Below are 15,605 nucleotides of genomic sequence, written 5' to 3'. Positions count from 1 at the left end.
TACTGCCGAGGCAGAATTTATTGCTCTATGTGAAATTTGTTCAGAAGTAACTTGGTATGTATATATGTTAAACGATTTAAACATAGAAGTTAATGAAGATGTAACAGTGTTTGAAGACAATGCTGCTTGCATTAAAATGGCAACAGGTGACAATGAAAAATAGAAGCAAGTATGTGGACAATAAACGTTGTAATGTCAGAGAAGTTATCAAAAATAAACTAATCCGCTTACTTCACTGTTCTTCAGAAGACAATCTAGCAGATGTAATGACAAGTCATTCGGTGGAGCGCACATTGGGAAGAATATTAAATTATTTGGTTTTATGGCTATTCCAGTCATAAAGGGAGGAGTGTCAGTTTATAAAGAATTTATGAAGTGGAATAGCCATGGCAACGATCCAGCCAAAGGGAACTGTTTTTTCACTGAGACACAGGATTTGCTGTGAGAGCCATGTGAGCCGGCTGTTCTGTGTTCAGAGTCCATTCTTCTCTCTACCACTTTGCAAGAGATGCTTGGGTGTTGTTTGTATCATGTTTTTACATTTTGTAGATAAAGAAGTTTTTTCTCTATTATGAATCCTGCTCAGTTCTTTCAATATGTGCTGGGTCATTCTCAAATAAACTAATATTTTACATCCTTAGTGGCTAATCTCACAGTAAATGGGCTACTTCAGAGAAGAAGGAAGGTCAACTGAGGGAGTAAAGGGAATGATGAAAAAACAGAACCCTGAATCTCCTCCTCCCTCCTTCTCATTGCTATGGAAAGTCCTCAGCTAGCTAAGGAAACTTAATTAGCTAAAAGAAAAAATAGTAATTAACTATATAAATATAAGTTAGATAAATATTTTTGTAAAAATATTCCAACTCATCCAAGACGAATTTCTCAGCTGTTTTAGTCACGATAGTAAAGTTAAAGTTTAGAATTTCTTTTGCACTACAAAAGAGCAGAAAAAAACTGGATTATTAAGATTAAAGCTGTTGCAAGTGTCTGCGTTGAGATGCATTTTGAGATTTCTTCTTGGTATATGACTTCACTATGCATAGCTATATTAATATATGTACTTGTAAAGCTTACAGTGTATTTATGTCCAAGATGGCCCAATTGCAGTAAATAAAGCAACAAAAGAATTGCTTTTCTGGGACACTAAGTTGGGAAGTCACAACCGCAAAGCAATTGACCAAGTTAAAATACATTTTTGCCTGGTTGGCCACATGGTGGCGATATTGACAAAGAAAATTAGTCTGTTCTGCCTCTTGATCAACATTGGGAGAAGAAACCTGGTTAAAAAAATTGAAAAAGGAAGGGATGTGATTCTTTTATCGTGAAACACATGTAGATTATAAGATGGCAAAAAACTGAACAATTAAATACGATTTCAACCTATTCATCATTCATCATAAAGGAAGGAAAGAAAGACTGAATTTTGGGGCAGAATTTGAGTCTACAAGGAAGAGACTGGAATCATGGAGAATTGCTTTTGGAAAAGGCAAGGTCTGTATGTCCTTCTCTCTTTCTCATTCCTTAGAGTAATGTGTGCTTCAATTCGCTTTTCTGTCCCTGAAGAAAAGAAAAAGGGTTTTTTGGTGGCTAATGTGCTGAAGGAATTGAAACTGAAAACAGGGGAGCTTACCACACGCAAAGCATATTTAGTTGCTGAGGGCACTCAGGAATATTTCCACCTTGATATTCAAACTGGGAATCTGTTGACTAATGATAAAATAGACAGAGAAGCTTTATGTGGCCAGAATGTTCCTTGTCTACTTCTTTCTCAGCTTGTTTTGGAAAAACCCCTAGATATCTTTAATATTGAAATCAAGATAGAAGATGTGAATGACAATGCACCCAAATTTTGGAAAAATGAAGTTAAGGTGGACATTCCTGAAAATATTCCAATAAATATGATATTTCCCTTAGAATTAGCTCAGGATGATGACTTGGGAAATAATAGCATCCAAAATTACATTCTCAGTCCCAATGAGCATTTTCAGCTTGAAGTACAAAGGAATGAAGATAGAAAAGACAATATATACCTTGTTTTGAAGAAAACATTAGATAGGGAGAGGATGCCACACCTTGAATTGATTCTAATGGCTATTGATGGAGGAGTTCCAAAGAAAACCGGCACAGTTCAAATTAATATTAATGTTCTTGATAATAATGATAACTTTCCTCTGTTTAGTAAGTCTGAATATAAGGCAAGAATAAAGGAAAATCTCCCTAAGGGCACTCCTGTGATTAAGGTGGAAGCTACAGATCTGGATTTGGGTTCAAATGCGCAAATCCTCTACTTCTTCCATCAGGTGCCTGAAAGAATAAACAATTTGTTTCATTTAAATGAAATTACTGGTGAAATAACTGTTTGGGGAGACATTGATTATGAAAAAGAAAAGAGCTACAGCATGAGCATCAGAGCAACAGATGGAGGGGGTCTTCCAGGTCAGTGCGATGTACTGATAGAAGTTGAAGATGAGAATGACAATCCCCCAGAAGTGTCCATCATGTCTCTGATCAGCACTTTAAAGGAGGACTCTCCTCTGGACACAATGGTGGCCCTCTTAAGTGTGAGAGACCAAGACTCCGGAGACAACAGTAAAACGATGTGCTCCGTGCAGATGAATCTCCCTTTTGTGCTGAAAGCCACCACAAACAACTTTTATCAGCTTGTGCTCCAAAGTCCCCTAGACAGAGAGACGGTCACTGAATACAACATCACCATCACTGCCATTGACTGGGGAGCTCCTAGGCTCACTTCAACAAGATTGATTAATGTTCAGATCTCCGATGTCAATGATAACCCTCCCCTTTTTGAAAAGTCTTCATATGACATGCAAATCAGGGAGAATAATATTCCAGGCTTGCTCATTGGCTCAGTCCATGCTCTGGATCTAGACACAACACTGAATGCTAAAGTGAATTACTTAGTTCTGCCTGGGAAGGGTGATGGCATTGTGACTTCTTACATCTCAATCAACTCTGAAACTGGAAACATGTATGCCCTCCGATCCCTGGACTATGAGCAGATAAGAGGCTTCAGAGTTACTGTGAGGGCATCTGATGGTGGTTCTCCTTCCCTGAGCTCAGAAGTGATTGTCCGAATCCACATCATAGATGAGAATGACAACGCTCCCTTCTTCCTGTATCCCCTCCAGAACAACACATCCTCATGCAATGAGCTGCTTCCCAAGTCAGCCGAGGCCGGCTATCTGGTCACCAAGGTGGTTGCAGTGGATGCAGATTCTGGCCAAAACTCTTGGCTTTCCTATGAATTGCTGAAGGCCACAGACCCAGCCCTTTTCAGCATAGGAGCGCAGAATGGGGAAGTGAAAACCAGGAGAGTCCTGAATGAGCGAGACACAAGTAAGCAGAGGCTGGTGATACTGGTCAGAGACAACGGCCTTCCTCCACAGACCAGCACGGCGTTGCTTAATGTTCTTCTTGTGGATGGCTTTTCGGATCCCTTCCTGAGGAGGGTGGATGTCAGTGTGCAAGAACCGGAAGAAGATAAAACCTTGACCAAGTATCTGGTGATCTGCTTGGCTGCAGTCTCCTTTGTGTTCCTGGTCTGCATTGTTGTGTTTATTGTGGTCAAAGTCTTCAAGAAGGCCCCACAAAGCCATTTTACTACGGCTGTTCCTCACTTCCCACCTGCCGGTTCTGATACTCCAGGGAATTGTGCTGATTCACAGAATGGGTCGCTTTCCAGGACTTACCGTTATGATGTTTGTTTGACTGGTGGATCCTTAAGTAGCGAGTTCCGATTTCTCAGGCCTCTCTTTCCTGTCTTTTCGGTGGGAGATGCTAATGTCCCAGGGAACAGTAATATTTCTGCAGGCATCCAAGATACGTCTGAGCAGGTTGCAGTAAATGGCGCAGAGAAAGAGGTGAGGAAAAACATGCAATTAATTCAGCCTCTTCCTATTCATTCTCCCTCTATTCCTTTTGCTCTATCAGTTATTCTTGAACTAAATGCTTATTTATTTATTTATTTATTTATTTATTTATTTATTTATTTATTTATTTATTTATTTATTTATTTATTTATTTATGAAACAGGTAATTTTACTTTAATTTTAGTTGAGAAGATAGATCACAATTCTTTTATAGGTAATCCTTGGCTAACAGCTATTCCTTTAGCAAAGATTTATATTATAATGCGGTGAGTGGTCGTTACGGCCAATCCTAGAAGTTCCACCTGTCCCAGTCATTTGATTGCGATGTGGGCACTCGGCAGCCAGATCACACGTAGGATGGCCCTGCATCACATGATCATGTGGCCACAATCTGCAACCTTTGGCACAGGTTTCCCACAAACAGTTTCAATGAGGAACCTGGCAGGCAGGGTTGCAAACTGCTCAGGTAAACCTTACCCAGCCGCATGTATTCCCCCAGCCTCTCTGCAGTCATGTTGGGGGTGGAGATGTAAAGCCAGTGCGTTTGAATGTCGCTATGGTCTTAATCCAGCTGAAATCAAAGGGTCTCTCTCCGGCTGCATTCCTGTGGTTTTTCTTATTACCACAATGTATCCTCTTGGTAAGTGGTTCTTGACAGTCTGCCCAGGACTTTCCCTAGACTGAGAGGTGGGAAGAAGTTTTTCCTGGTGAGCTTTTATTCTGCAGCTTTTGTTTTTACTCATTATTTGGCTTAAAGAGAAAATAACTCTATTTTCTATCAGAGTCTTTTGATTAATTCTAACACCCCCTTGTCTTGTACAAGGGATAACATTTCCTAATTTTAGCTCTCTGTACAACCTGAGTTTTGGTCCATATAAATCTCGTATTCATGATCAGTTTGGCTCATCACTTTTGAGACCTGGTTTCTCCTTTTATTGTGCTTTGAATGGAAAAAAAGGACAAGTCTTTAGGCATGGGGGAATACATTGGGAAAGACAGCAAAGGAGTAATCCCACTGTGATGGAACTTTAGCCAATATGCGCCTGGCAACTAGCAGAAGAGCCAGGGAGGATTTGTTGTATCCAGTGTTTCATTCCAGCTGTTTTAGGTCTTGGATATCTTCCTCTATTTATTCTGAGTCTTTGGTCAAATTAAAACAACAAAATCTACAAAATTCTTCACAGTCATGATTGTGTCGTAATAATCAATGGCTGCTTGATTTTCCAGGGTGGCTTCTCTGACCTGCCTTAGCTCTCTGTCAGAGTGGATAGGGAATGGGAGGTGGAATTTAAACTCTTAAAGCCTGGGTGTTCAAGTCCTATAGCGTTATGTACTTCAAACCTGGCACTCCCACTAGCGAAACAGCCAATGCTACATATTCAGTTTTTTGATGGTAGGGAGACCTTTGAATTGCAATTGGGGATTAATGCTTGAAGCTTAAAAATAAGCTTTTAACCCACACAGTAGGAACCATCCCGGGGAGAGCTTTAAGAGAATGGTCTCGGTGAGATTGCAGGTCAATTGAATATTGTTAAGACTTTTCAAATTACATTTTATTTATTTCATTTTCATTTTCATTTTATACAATCACTTATATACTGTGCGTAACAAAAAACAAAAAAAAAAAGGAAAAAATCCACCATAAAAAAAAACAAAACCCCAACATGACACTTCAATCCCCCATACACCCTTTCTTCTCCCCCTCCAACTTTCATTTCTCCCCTCCAGCATTCCCCTCTTCTACTTCCCTTCCCCCTCAGACATCTCCCCCTCCCTCCATCTCACCCTCCTTACATTCCCCTCTCACTCCCTCTTTACTTCTCCCTCTTCTTTCCCTCTTCTCCTCACTTTGGTGTATCCCTACAATTAATCTATTCAGTTTTTTTAGAAAATAAAAGAGAAAAAGAAAAAAAAAGGAAAACGAGCCGCAGTATACAAGTGAATTCTTATTGTTCTAAAAATTGAAACTGTAATTCCACCCTCCCCCCTCCCCCCTATAATCCCCCCTCCCTAACCCCCTTACGGCTTCCCAGGTCCCATACCCGGCATAGTTCTTTAACAAGCACTTGAGTATAATAAAGCCAGCTAACTTTAAAGTTAAAAAAAAAATAAAAGAAAAACAAAAAAAAAAGGAATAGTAAAAAAAAATAGAAAAGAAAAAAACACACACACAAAAAGAAAAACAAGAAAGATCAATAAACCCACTACATTAACACAGCTTCCCATCATCTGTAAATCTTAAACAATGTAGCTCATTCCAAATTTCGGTTATTTTACTACTTGCAGGGTTTCAAACTGTATTAGAGCCAGGTAAGTTAATCAATTAGGATTCCCCAACTAAAAGTCTCATTGCTTTATCTATCTATTCAGACCTTTAATTTATCTCTTTTTTATCCGAATATCCAAACCTTTCTATAAAACCATTAAACTCAAGTACTTCTTTCATTTTTCATTTCCAACACCTCCCATTCTATCCTTACCCACATCCACATGTAAATTTTTTACCTTCCACCCTGCCTTTATCCATATCCACATATATATTTTATCCGCGTCCATTGCTCCTCACATATTTACTCCACCTTCCTGGAGACTCTCTGACTAATCTTTCTTAACCTTATATTGAAATAACAACTCATACAAACATCAGCTTGCATTCTAGCCCCAATTAGTCTAGTTAAGCTTTCGCTACCCTTCCCTCTCCCACGCGCCTCCCAACTCCGTTCGTCCCAGACCACAACTCAAAAAGATCGCAATCTCCGCTCTCCTCGCCTAGGAAAATAATTCATGCGCAATTTGAGTTAGAGTTCAAACAAATCTTATATACAATATGTGTCCACAATCAACAACACTTCTTTCAGTCTCCATGTCTCATCATCGATATACAACTTTTCCATTTTATCCCAGGCAGAAATCATAAAGTTTTAAGAACATCGCTAAGTCTTTATTCTTTACTCTTCTGCCCTTCCGGAAGAGGAAAGCAACACCCTCCGCCTTGTAGCCACGTGTCTCGCTGCATGTCTTCTCCTTCTCCTTGTCTCTCTCCAGGTCCGGATGAATCAGGAAGTCCCGCCTTCAGGGTCTTGTAATAAAATTCTCGGGCTTCACAGACAGAATTAATGCGGTGTTTTTGATTACCAAATGTAACTGTAATGCCAGCTGGGACTTCCCATTTGTATGGAATCTGAGAATTTCTGAGTTCTTCAGTTAAGAAAATGTAATCTCTCCTTGCTCTTAATATTTGAGATGGTATCTCTTTAAAAACAATCAAGTCCTGTCCATCAATTCTCAACCTCTTGTTGTAAAGCCTCTGTATTATCACATTTCTGGATTCCCTTGTGGTAAAGTATATAATTATGTCCCTCGGAAGCTGTCGCTGTTTTGCTACCCACGAATTCTGGCGGTAAATTTTTTGAATCTGCCAATCAAAGTTAAGTCCCGGACTTCCCACCGAGCGGCTAAGAGCCTCAAAGAAGATCTGTTTCAAATTCTCCTGTTCGTTTTCACGCAGTCCTCTAACTCTTATTGCGAAGGCAGTCTTATTATAATTTATCATGACAAGTTGTTTTTGAGCATTTTCAATTTCCTGTTGTAACGTTTGAATTTTGGATGTCAAATTAAAGTTAGTTTCTTCCAAAAGTTCCAATTTATCCTCCGTTTCAGCAATATAATCTGTCATGACTGTCATTACTCCGATCATATCCTCCTTTGCTTGAGCAATTTTAGCATCAAATTGATCATATAAATCCGATATCAGTTGATTAATTTCCTGTCTGAAATTATTAAGCGTTTTGAGAAGAAATTCTTGTGTTAACAAATCTCCAGTGGAGGGCGTAGGAGGCAAGGGTAGCGGCTTCATAGCAGTTTTTTGAGATATGTTATTAAGGAAGCGCTTCTGCTTAGATTTGGGAGCCATTCCAGAATAAAAATAAAAGACAAGCAATCAAGCAAGCCAAGAATCAAAGTCTCTGCTCCCCTCAGTTAATCTTTTAACAGTTAATACGGAGAAGCCTTCAGGAGAGCAGGGCTGACTAAGTACGTCACATCAAACACAAAAGCTGTAAGATCGCCATCTTGTGACGCAGCTGGAAAAGGGAGCCTTTTGCAAAGTTGAAGCTGGTATTTTAGATAGTAATAGAAGAAATTCCTCAGGAATGGTCCCCGCCCGGATTAATTTTTAAATAGCTTAGCTTTGTCCTGGGGGGGGGGCAATCTGCCTAGGGCTGCAAAAAAGGCAGCTGCGGAGAACTGGCTGGAGTAAAAGTTCAGCTAATGTTGAACCTCTTCTCCATTCACAGCAAAAAAAAAAGCTATGAATTACAAAGAGATCCTAACGACTGACCTTCTCCCTGCCCCTTTCTGCCAGAAAGGGGAGATATCTATAGATCTTATAAGATATACAGACCAGAACCCTGAGAGGAGCTCCGTTGAGCTCCCGACGGCGGCAGGCTCCTCCCCCCGAAGCCAATATTGTTAAGACTTTGACATCTAGGGACCTTGGGGGCCTTAAGAGAATGGAGACTGAGGGAAGGGGAGAAACAGGGGTAAAGTTCAGCTATAATTATACTGAGGTTAGATCTGACTCCACACGGGTATTGCCGAGATGTTGTTCCTAATAAATGATTGGATTTCTTTTGAACTTGGCTCGAGGCTCATAAATTAATTAGGGCATATTTTGGAAACCTGACACTTGTATTTTTTATGTGTTTTCAAACTGGTAGGTTGGCAGAAGCTGGGACAAGTAACGGGAGCTCACTCCATTACGTGGCACTAGGGATTCGAACTGCCGAACTGTCACCTTTTTGATCAAGAAGTTCAGCACCTTAGCCACTGAACCACTGTGTCCCTGTGGCTTACCCACAGACAAAAGAGATCTGTTACGGCCACAGTATTGGCCCTGTACCTCCTATAGCTTGGTTGGCTGGGAGTCCCTTTGTGGTCGCTAAATTGGTGGAAGAAAAACCCAGATTTTTCCCTCGAGCTGGGATGAAGCTGTCAGCGCTTGAGAGCAAATGGACAAGGAAGCAAGCTGCTGGAAAGAAGTTTATTTTAGGAAGCCAGTGACATCAACTTTGAGTTCCGAGCTAGCCAGTTGATGTGTGAAGCAATTATTGGAGTTTTTATACTCTTTCCAGCTTTTGTGATTCAGATATTTCAATAAGGTCTGATGGTGTGCCTTTTGATGGGATAATTTCTTTGGGCGTGGTCATTCAGGGAGCAGGTGGTCAATCCTAGCCATTGGAAGGGGAGGGAGATGTAAAGTCAGGGAGTAGGGATGTGCCTATTGTCTTAATCTTTTCAATACTGATTGCTTTAGCTTTCTTGTGTTAATCCTGTCAATAATGATAGCTTTAGCTGAAAACAAAGGGTCTGTCTCCGGCTGCATTCCTGTAGTTTTCCTTATCACCACTTGCTAAGTGGTTCTTGACAGTCTGTCCAACACTTTCCCTAGACTGAGAGGTGGGAAGAAGTGTTTCTTGGTGAGCTTTTATTCTACAGCTTGTGTTGAGTCTTTTGGTTAATTCTAACAGCCCAGAGCAAATGTTGATAGAACTATCATTTTGTCAACCAAGGGATCTATTATATTGGTACCTTTGCTTTCTTTTGCCACAGTTGTTCTATTCCTATTTGCAGTCCTTTGTATTTTGTTATCTTCTCCAGGTCTTTCTCTTGTCTTCAAGTACTGCCATATCCACTATCTTGGTGTAGTTGTTGTTTTTTGTCTTTCTTAAAAACTATTATTAAGTCTCAGATGTTATGTGGCAGGTTCTTGTCTATTTGAATTCTAAAATCTCAGGGCACTTTGACTTCTTCATTTTCTATTATTTTCTCCATTTTTATGATTCCACCAGTTCTTGCTTGCAGGCAAACAGTATTCTTGCAGCTCTTCCAATGCACTGTTGTTGTTACTTTGTCATGCTTTTGTTGTTGTTACTTTGTCATGCCGTTATTTGTAATCAATCTGTGTGATATTCTTGAAGCAGATAACTAGGTGGTCCACTATTTCTTCAGCTTCTTTGCAGAAGTGGTATTGGCTGTCTGTTGCTGTCTTCTTAATTCTGGCTTACTTCATTGTCATTATTTTTCTGGTCTTCCTAGCCAAGGCTAGGAAGGTCTGCTTGAGTCGAATCCACTATTCCAAGTGTTATGAATCTAATGATTGGGATTGCCGCAGTGTTAATTGCCTTGATGGTATTTCCTACACTGAATTTTGACTTAAAATCTTCTTCACTTTCTTGATGTATTCATTTCTGATCTTCTTCTTAACTTCAGTGTGCTTGAAAGATTCTCAGCTTGAAGAATACCCAGGTATTGATAGTGATAGTCTTCGTCCAGACTCTGATGCAGTTTCCAAAGGACACCTTAATTCCCTATGGAATTAAAATGGTTTTCACCATTTTTCTCCTGTTGGTGGTGAGGGTGGAACATTGGTTGAGCCCAAATTTCATTGCAATGTCTTGATCTTATATATGGACAGAATTGAACAATGATTCTATTTCAGATAGTGCTTTTCCATCCAACTTCATATCACCCATGTAAAGGAAATGATACAGTCTGGCAGATATTTTGGATGCTTGATAATGATGGTCTGACCTTTTCACTATAGTTGACAGGAGAATCAGTGCAATAAGAAACATGGTAGTGAACGATCTCCTTGAAATATTCCTTTCTTGATATTATTATCATGGTTGGTTACACGATCAGCTATCAGACTATCAGACTGGATTTATTCACCTATTGTGCTCCCCCCCCAAGAAGCTGGAAAAGGCAGATGTTGTTTGATGGTGTTAACAATTTCATTGCACAATGTAAGCTGTTCCAAAGAAAACTACCCCTTGCAATTGTTATTATTATAATTCATCACACAGTCAGCTTATTATTATTTTTAAAAAAACATACACTCCATGGAGCTGATTAAGTCAACTCTAAGCCATGAATGGTATACAACATTACATATTAAGGTGGTTGCCCTTAAACCTTTGCTAGATAATCTATTAAATAAAAACATCTGGAAATTCAAAAATGATACAGGTCGTTGTCTGTCTACACCTTAACTTCAAAGATACATTGCAAATTTCTGAAATGTTAGATATAAAATATAAGAATACAGTCCCCATCACTCTTCCAAGATGGTTTAACATGATAGTCAATTGTTCATTTCTGTCCTTCTGTTTACATCAAATTTGTTACAAAAATGAAAAAAAAAATCCAAAACAAAATATTAGACAGACAAGAGAGGTAAAAACCTCTAGAAAGTAATAAGAAAAAAGAAAGAAAGAAATGCAGTGGCAACTTCTGCAAATTGAATCTTTTTAATTTAAATTTCTGGCTGCTTAATTTCCTTCTGAAAGGAAATATGAAATATCTAGATATTAATGGAAGTGAAAATCATGATTGTATCCAAATATAACCTACATGGTCATTATAAATGTATGACAAGAAAAGGTGCAAGTAAAAATAAAACACACAAGTAATATTCCTCTGATTCCTTGTATTTATGGTACTTTATACAAACATTCATATCACAACGATATCAAAAATTATAGCTCTTATATTTTGGGAGAAATCTTTTTCTCTCGATTGAAAGCTATTAATACATTACTTAGATATTACAAAAGACACCAAGATTGTATAACACTTTGTTCTTTTGAAAAGATGCACACACTATTCTATACACTATAATAAATGCCCTTTTCAAAGGAGTTTCCTAAATTCAGTGCTACATTTTACTTTAAACACAAGGTGGTGCTATTGCACCAAACAGTAAAAAGAGAGATTCGTTTACCTCAGAGTGATCCAGTCATTAGACAAAGGAATCTCAGGACAAAAGGCAACAGCTTTCAATTAAATCTTGAGAAATTTCCGAAGAAAATACTTTAACGTGGATACCAAAAAAATAACTCCCACTGGATTCTGATCACAACTATAATGGAAATTACAGCAGTTGCTTTACAAAGAATCTTATTGAATGTATGACCTTCCCTGAAAGAGGCTGAGAAAATGGAAGCATCTCGTACTAGCAGGCAAGTGGTCTTGTTCTTTATTTCTCTGTGTAGCTCTGGTATGTTGTGTGAACCATTCCGCTATTCAGTGCCTGAGGAGAAGAAAGCTGGGTCAATAGTAGCAAATGTGCTAAAAGATTTGAAAGTGGATGTGAAGGAGCTCTCTGCTCGCAGAGCACAGTTGATTTCTAAGAGCTCCAGGCAGGATTTCCAGCTGGATCCTCATTCTGGGAATATAATATTGAGGGATAAAATTGACCGTGAAGCTTTGTGTGGTCTGAGTGATCCTTGCACTCTATTCTCTGAAATTTTGCTGGAAAATCCTCTTCAATTCTTCAAAATTGAAGTTCAGGTAGAAGATGTCAATGATAATTCCCCTATTTTCCCTCAGAATCAATTCTTTTTTGAAATACCTGAACAGATTCCCATAAATACACGTTTCCCCTTGGAGACAGCCGAAGATTTAGACAAAGGAAAAAATGCTATCCAGAACTACATACTTAGCCCAAGTGAATATTTTAAGCTGGACATACAAAGTCAAAACAATGGTAGGAAATATGCAGAACTGCTTTTGGTAAAACCATTAGACCGCGAGGTGATCCCTCAGTTTATCCTCATTCTGGAAGCTGTGGATGGAGGGATCCCAAGGAGAACTGGCACAGCACAGATAATTATTGATATTCTAGATACCAATGATAACGTGCCCCAATTTGAACAAGCAGTGTATAAAGTGCAGCTAATGGAAAATAGTCATCCAGGTTCATTGGTTGCTAAAGTTGAAGCCACCGACAAAGACATTGGATCCAATGCTCACATCATTTACACTTTTAGCCAAGCACCAGCAGATGTACTCCGATCATTCAGGTTAAACAATCATACTGGGGAAATTATGCTCGTAGGGAAAATTGATTATGAAGAAAATCATAATTATGAATTCAGCATCAAAGCCACAGATGGAGGAGGATTGTTCGCTTACTGTAAAGTTCTTGTTGACATCGAAGATGAGAATGACAATGCTCCAGAAATAATTGTATCATCCATCACTAATCCTTTACCAGAAAATTCTCCCCCGGAAACACTGGTGGCACTTTTTGGCATCAGAGATCAAGACTCCGGAGACAATGGCAGAACTAACTGCAACACTGAGAAAAACCTGCCTTTTATATTAAAACGGACTGAGAACAATTATTACCAGCTTGTGACTCAAGAGCCATTGGACAGAGAACAAATGTCACATTATAACATCACCATCACAGCCACCGACCAAGGTTCTCCCAGACTCACTTCAATGACAGTTATTAGCATTCAACTTTCAGACATCAATGATAACCCTCCAAAGTTTGAAAGAGGTTTCTACAATTTGCACTTACGAGAAAACAACATTCCGGGACTGCTCATTGGATCAGTCCATGCTGTGGATGTGGACACAGAACAGAATGGCAAAGTAACCTACTCTCTTTTGTTTGGAGAGATCAGGGAAGAGCCTGCATCATCTTACATCTCCACCAACTCTGAAACTGGGAATTTATATGCCATTCGATCTATAGATTATGAGGATATACAGGATTTCCAGGTGATGGTGAGGGCTGTAGACAAGGGCTCACCTCCCTTGAGCTCAGAAACGGTGGTCCAAGTTTTTATAACAGATGAAAATGACAATGCCCCCTTCGTCCTCTGCCCCCTTCAGAACAGCACTTCTCCATCAAATGATCTGGTTCCCAGGGGAGCAGAGACAGGCTACCTAGTCACCAAAGTGGTGGCAATGGACAGAGATTCAGGGCAGAATTCTTGGCTTTCCTATCAGTTGCTGAAGGCTACAGATCCGAGTCTCTTCGCTATTGGGACTCAGAATGGGGAGGTGAAAACCATGAGACCGGTGAACATGCGAGACAGTTTCAAACACACTCTTATTGTGGTAGTTAGGGATAATGGGCATCCTCCTCAGTCTGCCTCTGCGACCCTAAGGATTCTTCTAGTGGACGGCTTCTCTGATCCTTACATGAAAATTATGGATAATCCTAAGGAGGAAGTCCCGCAAGAAGGAGATCATACTCTAACACTGTATCTGATTATCTGCTTGGTTGCCATCTCATCCATTTTTCTGCTTTCTGTCACTGTGTTTATTGCAACCAAGTTTCAGAAGCGAAGGAAGTTCATAGGAAGTTCTCATTCCACAGGGAATTTCCCTGGGGGACCAAATTTGCAAGACAAGTGTGTGGATCCTAATACTGGGGCATCTTCCCAGGCCTACAGCTATGAAGTGTGCTTAGCTGATGGGTCTCTGAGCAGTGAGTTTAAATTCCTTAGGCCTTTCTTTCCTGTTTTTACTATGGAGCATCAAAAAACTCTGCTGAATCCACAGATTCGTAATGATTGCCAGGATCTTCCTAATCAATTGGAGGAAAGAGAGCACATATCCCAGGTGAGAATAATTATTAATGGAAGCACATTATAAATCTATATGGTTTGAATAATTCAGAAATTATTAATTTCTAAAAATAAAAGATTGTCTATTAATGTACGTTGCTGTGAATTTCCAGAAAACTTGTTTGTTTAGGGTAATGTACTGGAAAATTTATATCGGTTTTACATGTATTTCAGTTTCTATATGGGTATTTATCCCGTGTTGTAATTGTACTAAATGTAATTTGGTAGGTGAGAAACTTACCAAATATATACTGCCTTAAAAGAAAATCATACAATTCTCTCAGAAGGAAACAATTTGCAGGGTTTTTCAAATTTGGAAGCTTCAGCTGACGCAGTGTTCAGTGTCATGGGCAATTCTTGTGGCCTGAACAATGGCCCATGTAATACCATTGCTCTGCAATCTGCATTGGCTGCCTGTCTGCTTCTGGGTCCCATTCAAGGTATTGTTAATCACTTTTAAAGCTTTTCACGGCATGGTTATTTGAGGGACCATCTTATCCCACTGGGATTGGCCCATCCCACCCGTGCCAGCAGAGGAGGCCCTGTCATTGTGCGAGCCCTGTCTGCCTTTTCTGCTCTTGCATCTGTCCTCTGGAACATCTTGCCCCCTGGTGTGAAGTCAGCCCCAACCCTCCTATCCACAAGGGCCTGAAGAACTGACTCTACCAGTAAGCTTGGGGCCCCAATAGGGGAGCATCACAGTGGAGGTGGTTGATTGATTGATTAACAACAGATTCCACCTCCCCATATCGTGTTTGTGGATATTAATTGATGTTTTTAATATTTTTACTTTAATTATTTTATTTTATTTCTGTTTTTATTTCTAATTCTCTTTTTATTTTCTCTGATTGTAACCCACCAAGTATTATCTTGTATTAAGACAGGTGACTAATAATTTTTCTTTCTTTCTTATAATCCCTTTATTCCAGGTGTAATTGGGGGTGGAGTTGGGGTGACTGAATGAGCGTTTACTGGCTAGATTCCCTTCTTGATGCCTACACAGAGTTTACAGTAGATATTTTCTCTTTGTGCCCTGATAAAGAAACATCTGTCACTGACTAGGGCTGAACTCTCAACCTTCCCAATTGGAGGCAAGAATCTTCACCTCTAGGCCACGATACCGCTTCAATAAATTTTATAAATAAACAATAAAATTTGGCAGAGGGGTTGAATGGGAGTTTGAACAAAAGAATATGGACTGAGTGAAAAACTATTTAAATAAAATTTGATCATATTGATTAGAAACTAAAGGTTTTATTATGTAGCTCATGATCAAGGCTTGATCTGA

At 39.5% G+C, this 15,605-nt stretch overlaps 2 protein-coding genes across 2 annotated transcripts; both read left to right on the top strand.

Moving 5' to 3' along the window:
- The first annotated feature begins 1,073 nt into the window (after nucleotides 1-1,073).
- Nucleotides 1,074-10,270, top strand: LOC148044469 (protocadherin beta-16-like). The gene is made up of 3 exons (XM_087722131.1): nucleotides 1,074-3,950; nucleotides 9,872-10,079; nucleotides 10,161-10,270. Exons 1-3 carry the CDS (start codon nucleotides 1,464-1,466, stop codon nucleotides 10,268-10,270), a joined length of 2,805 nt encoding a protein of 934 aa, XP_087578257.1. The 5' UTR covers nucleotides 1,074-1,463.
- A 1,368-nt stretch (nucleotides 10,271-11,638) lies between these two features.
- Nucleotides 11,639-15,252, top strand: LOC148044468 (protocadherin beta-16-like). The gene is made up of 2 exons (XM_087722130.1): nucleotides 11,639-14,312; nucleotides 15,247-15,252. The coding sequence occupies exons 1-2, from the start codon at nucleotides 11,889-11,891 to the stop codon at nucleotides 15,250-15,252; spliced, it is 2,430 nt and encodes an 809-aa protein (XP_087578256.1). The 5' UTR covers nucleotides 11,639-11,888.
- Nucleotides 15,253-15,605: the final 353 nt, after the last annotated feature.

The sequence above is a fragment of the Thamnophis sirtalis genome, unplaced genomic scaffold (assembly GCF_051295495.1).
Source record: "Thamnophis sirtalis isolate CommonGarterSnake01/CBP01778 unplaced genomic scaffold, rThaSir2_p1.2 scaffold_8, whole genome shotgun sequence".
Classification (NCBI taxonomy): domain Eukaryota; kingdom Metazoa; phylum Chordata; class Lepidosauria; order Squamata; family Natricidae; genus Thamnophis; species Thamnophis sirtalis.
Note: the sequence above shows the minus strand (reverse complement) of the source record. Positions and strands in the feature narration are given on the sequence as shown.

Bases quoted from the DNA above. Each gene is read 5' to 3' on its own strand.
- LOC148044469 (XM_087722131.1), top strand. From the start codon at position 1,464: ATGGAGAATTGCTTTTGGAAAAGGCAAGGTCTGTATGTCCTTCTCTCT. The intron at 3,951-9,871 runs GTTATTCTTGAA...TTCTTGAAGCAG, and splicing joins CTATTCCTTTTGCTCTATCA to ATAACTAGGTGGTCCACTAT. The intron at 10,080-10,160 runs GTATTTCCTACA...TCTTAACTTCAG, and splicing joins CAGTGTTAATTGCCTTGATG to TGTGCTTGAAAGATTCTCAG.
- LOC148044468 (XM_087722130.1), top strand. From the start codon at position 11,889: ATGGAAGCATCTCGTACTAGCAGGCAAGTGGTCTTGTTCTTTATTTCT.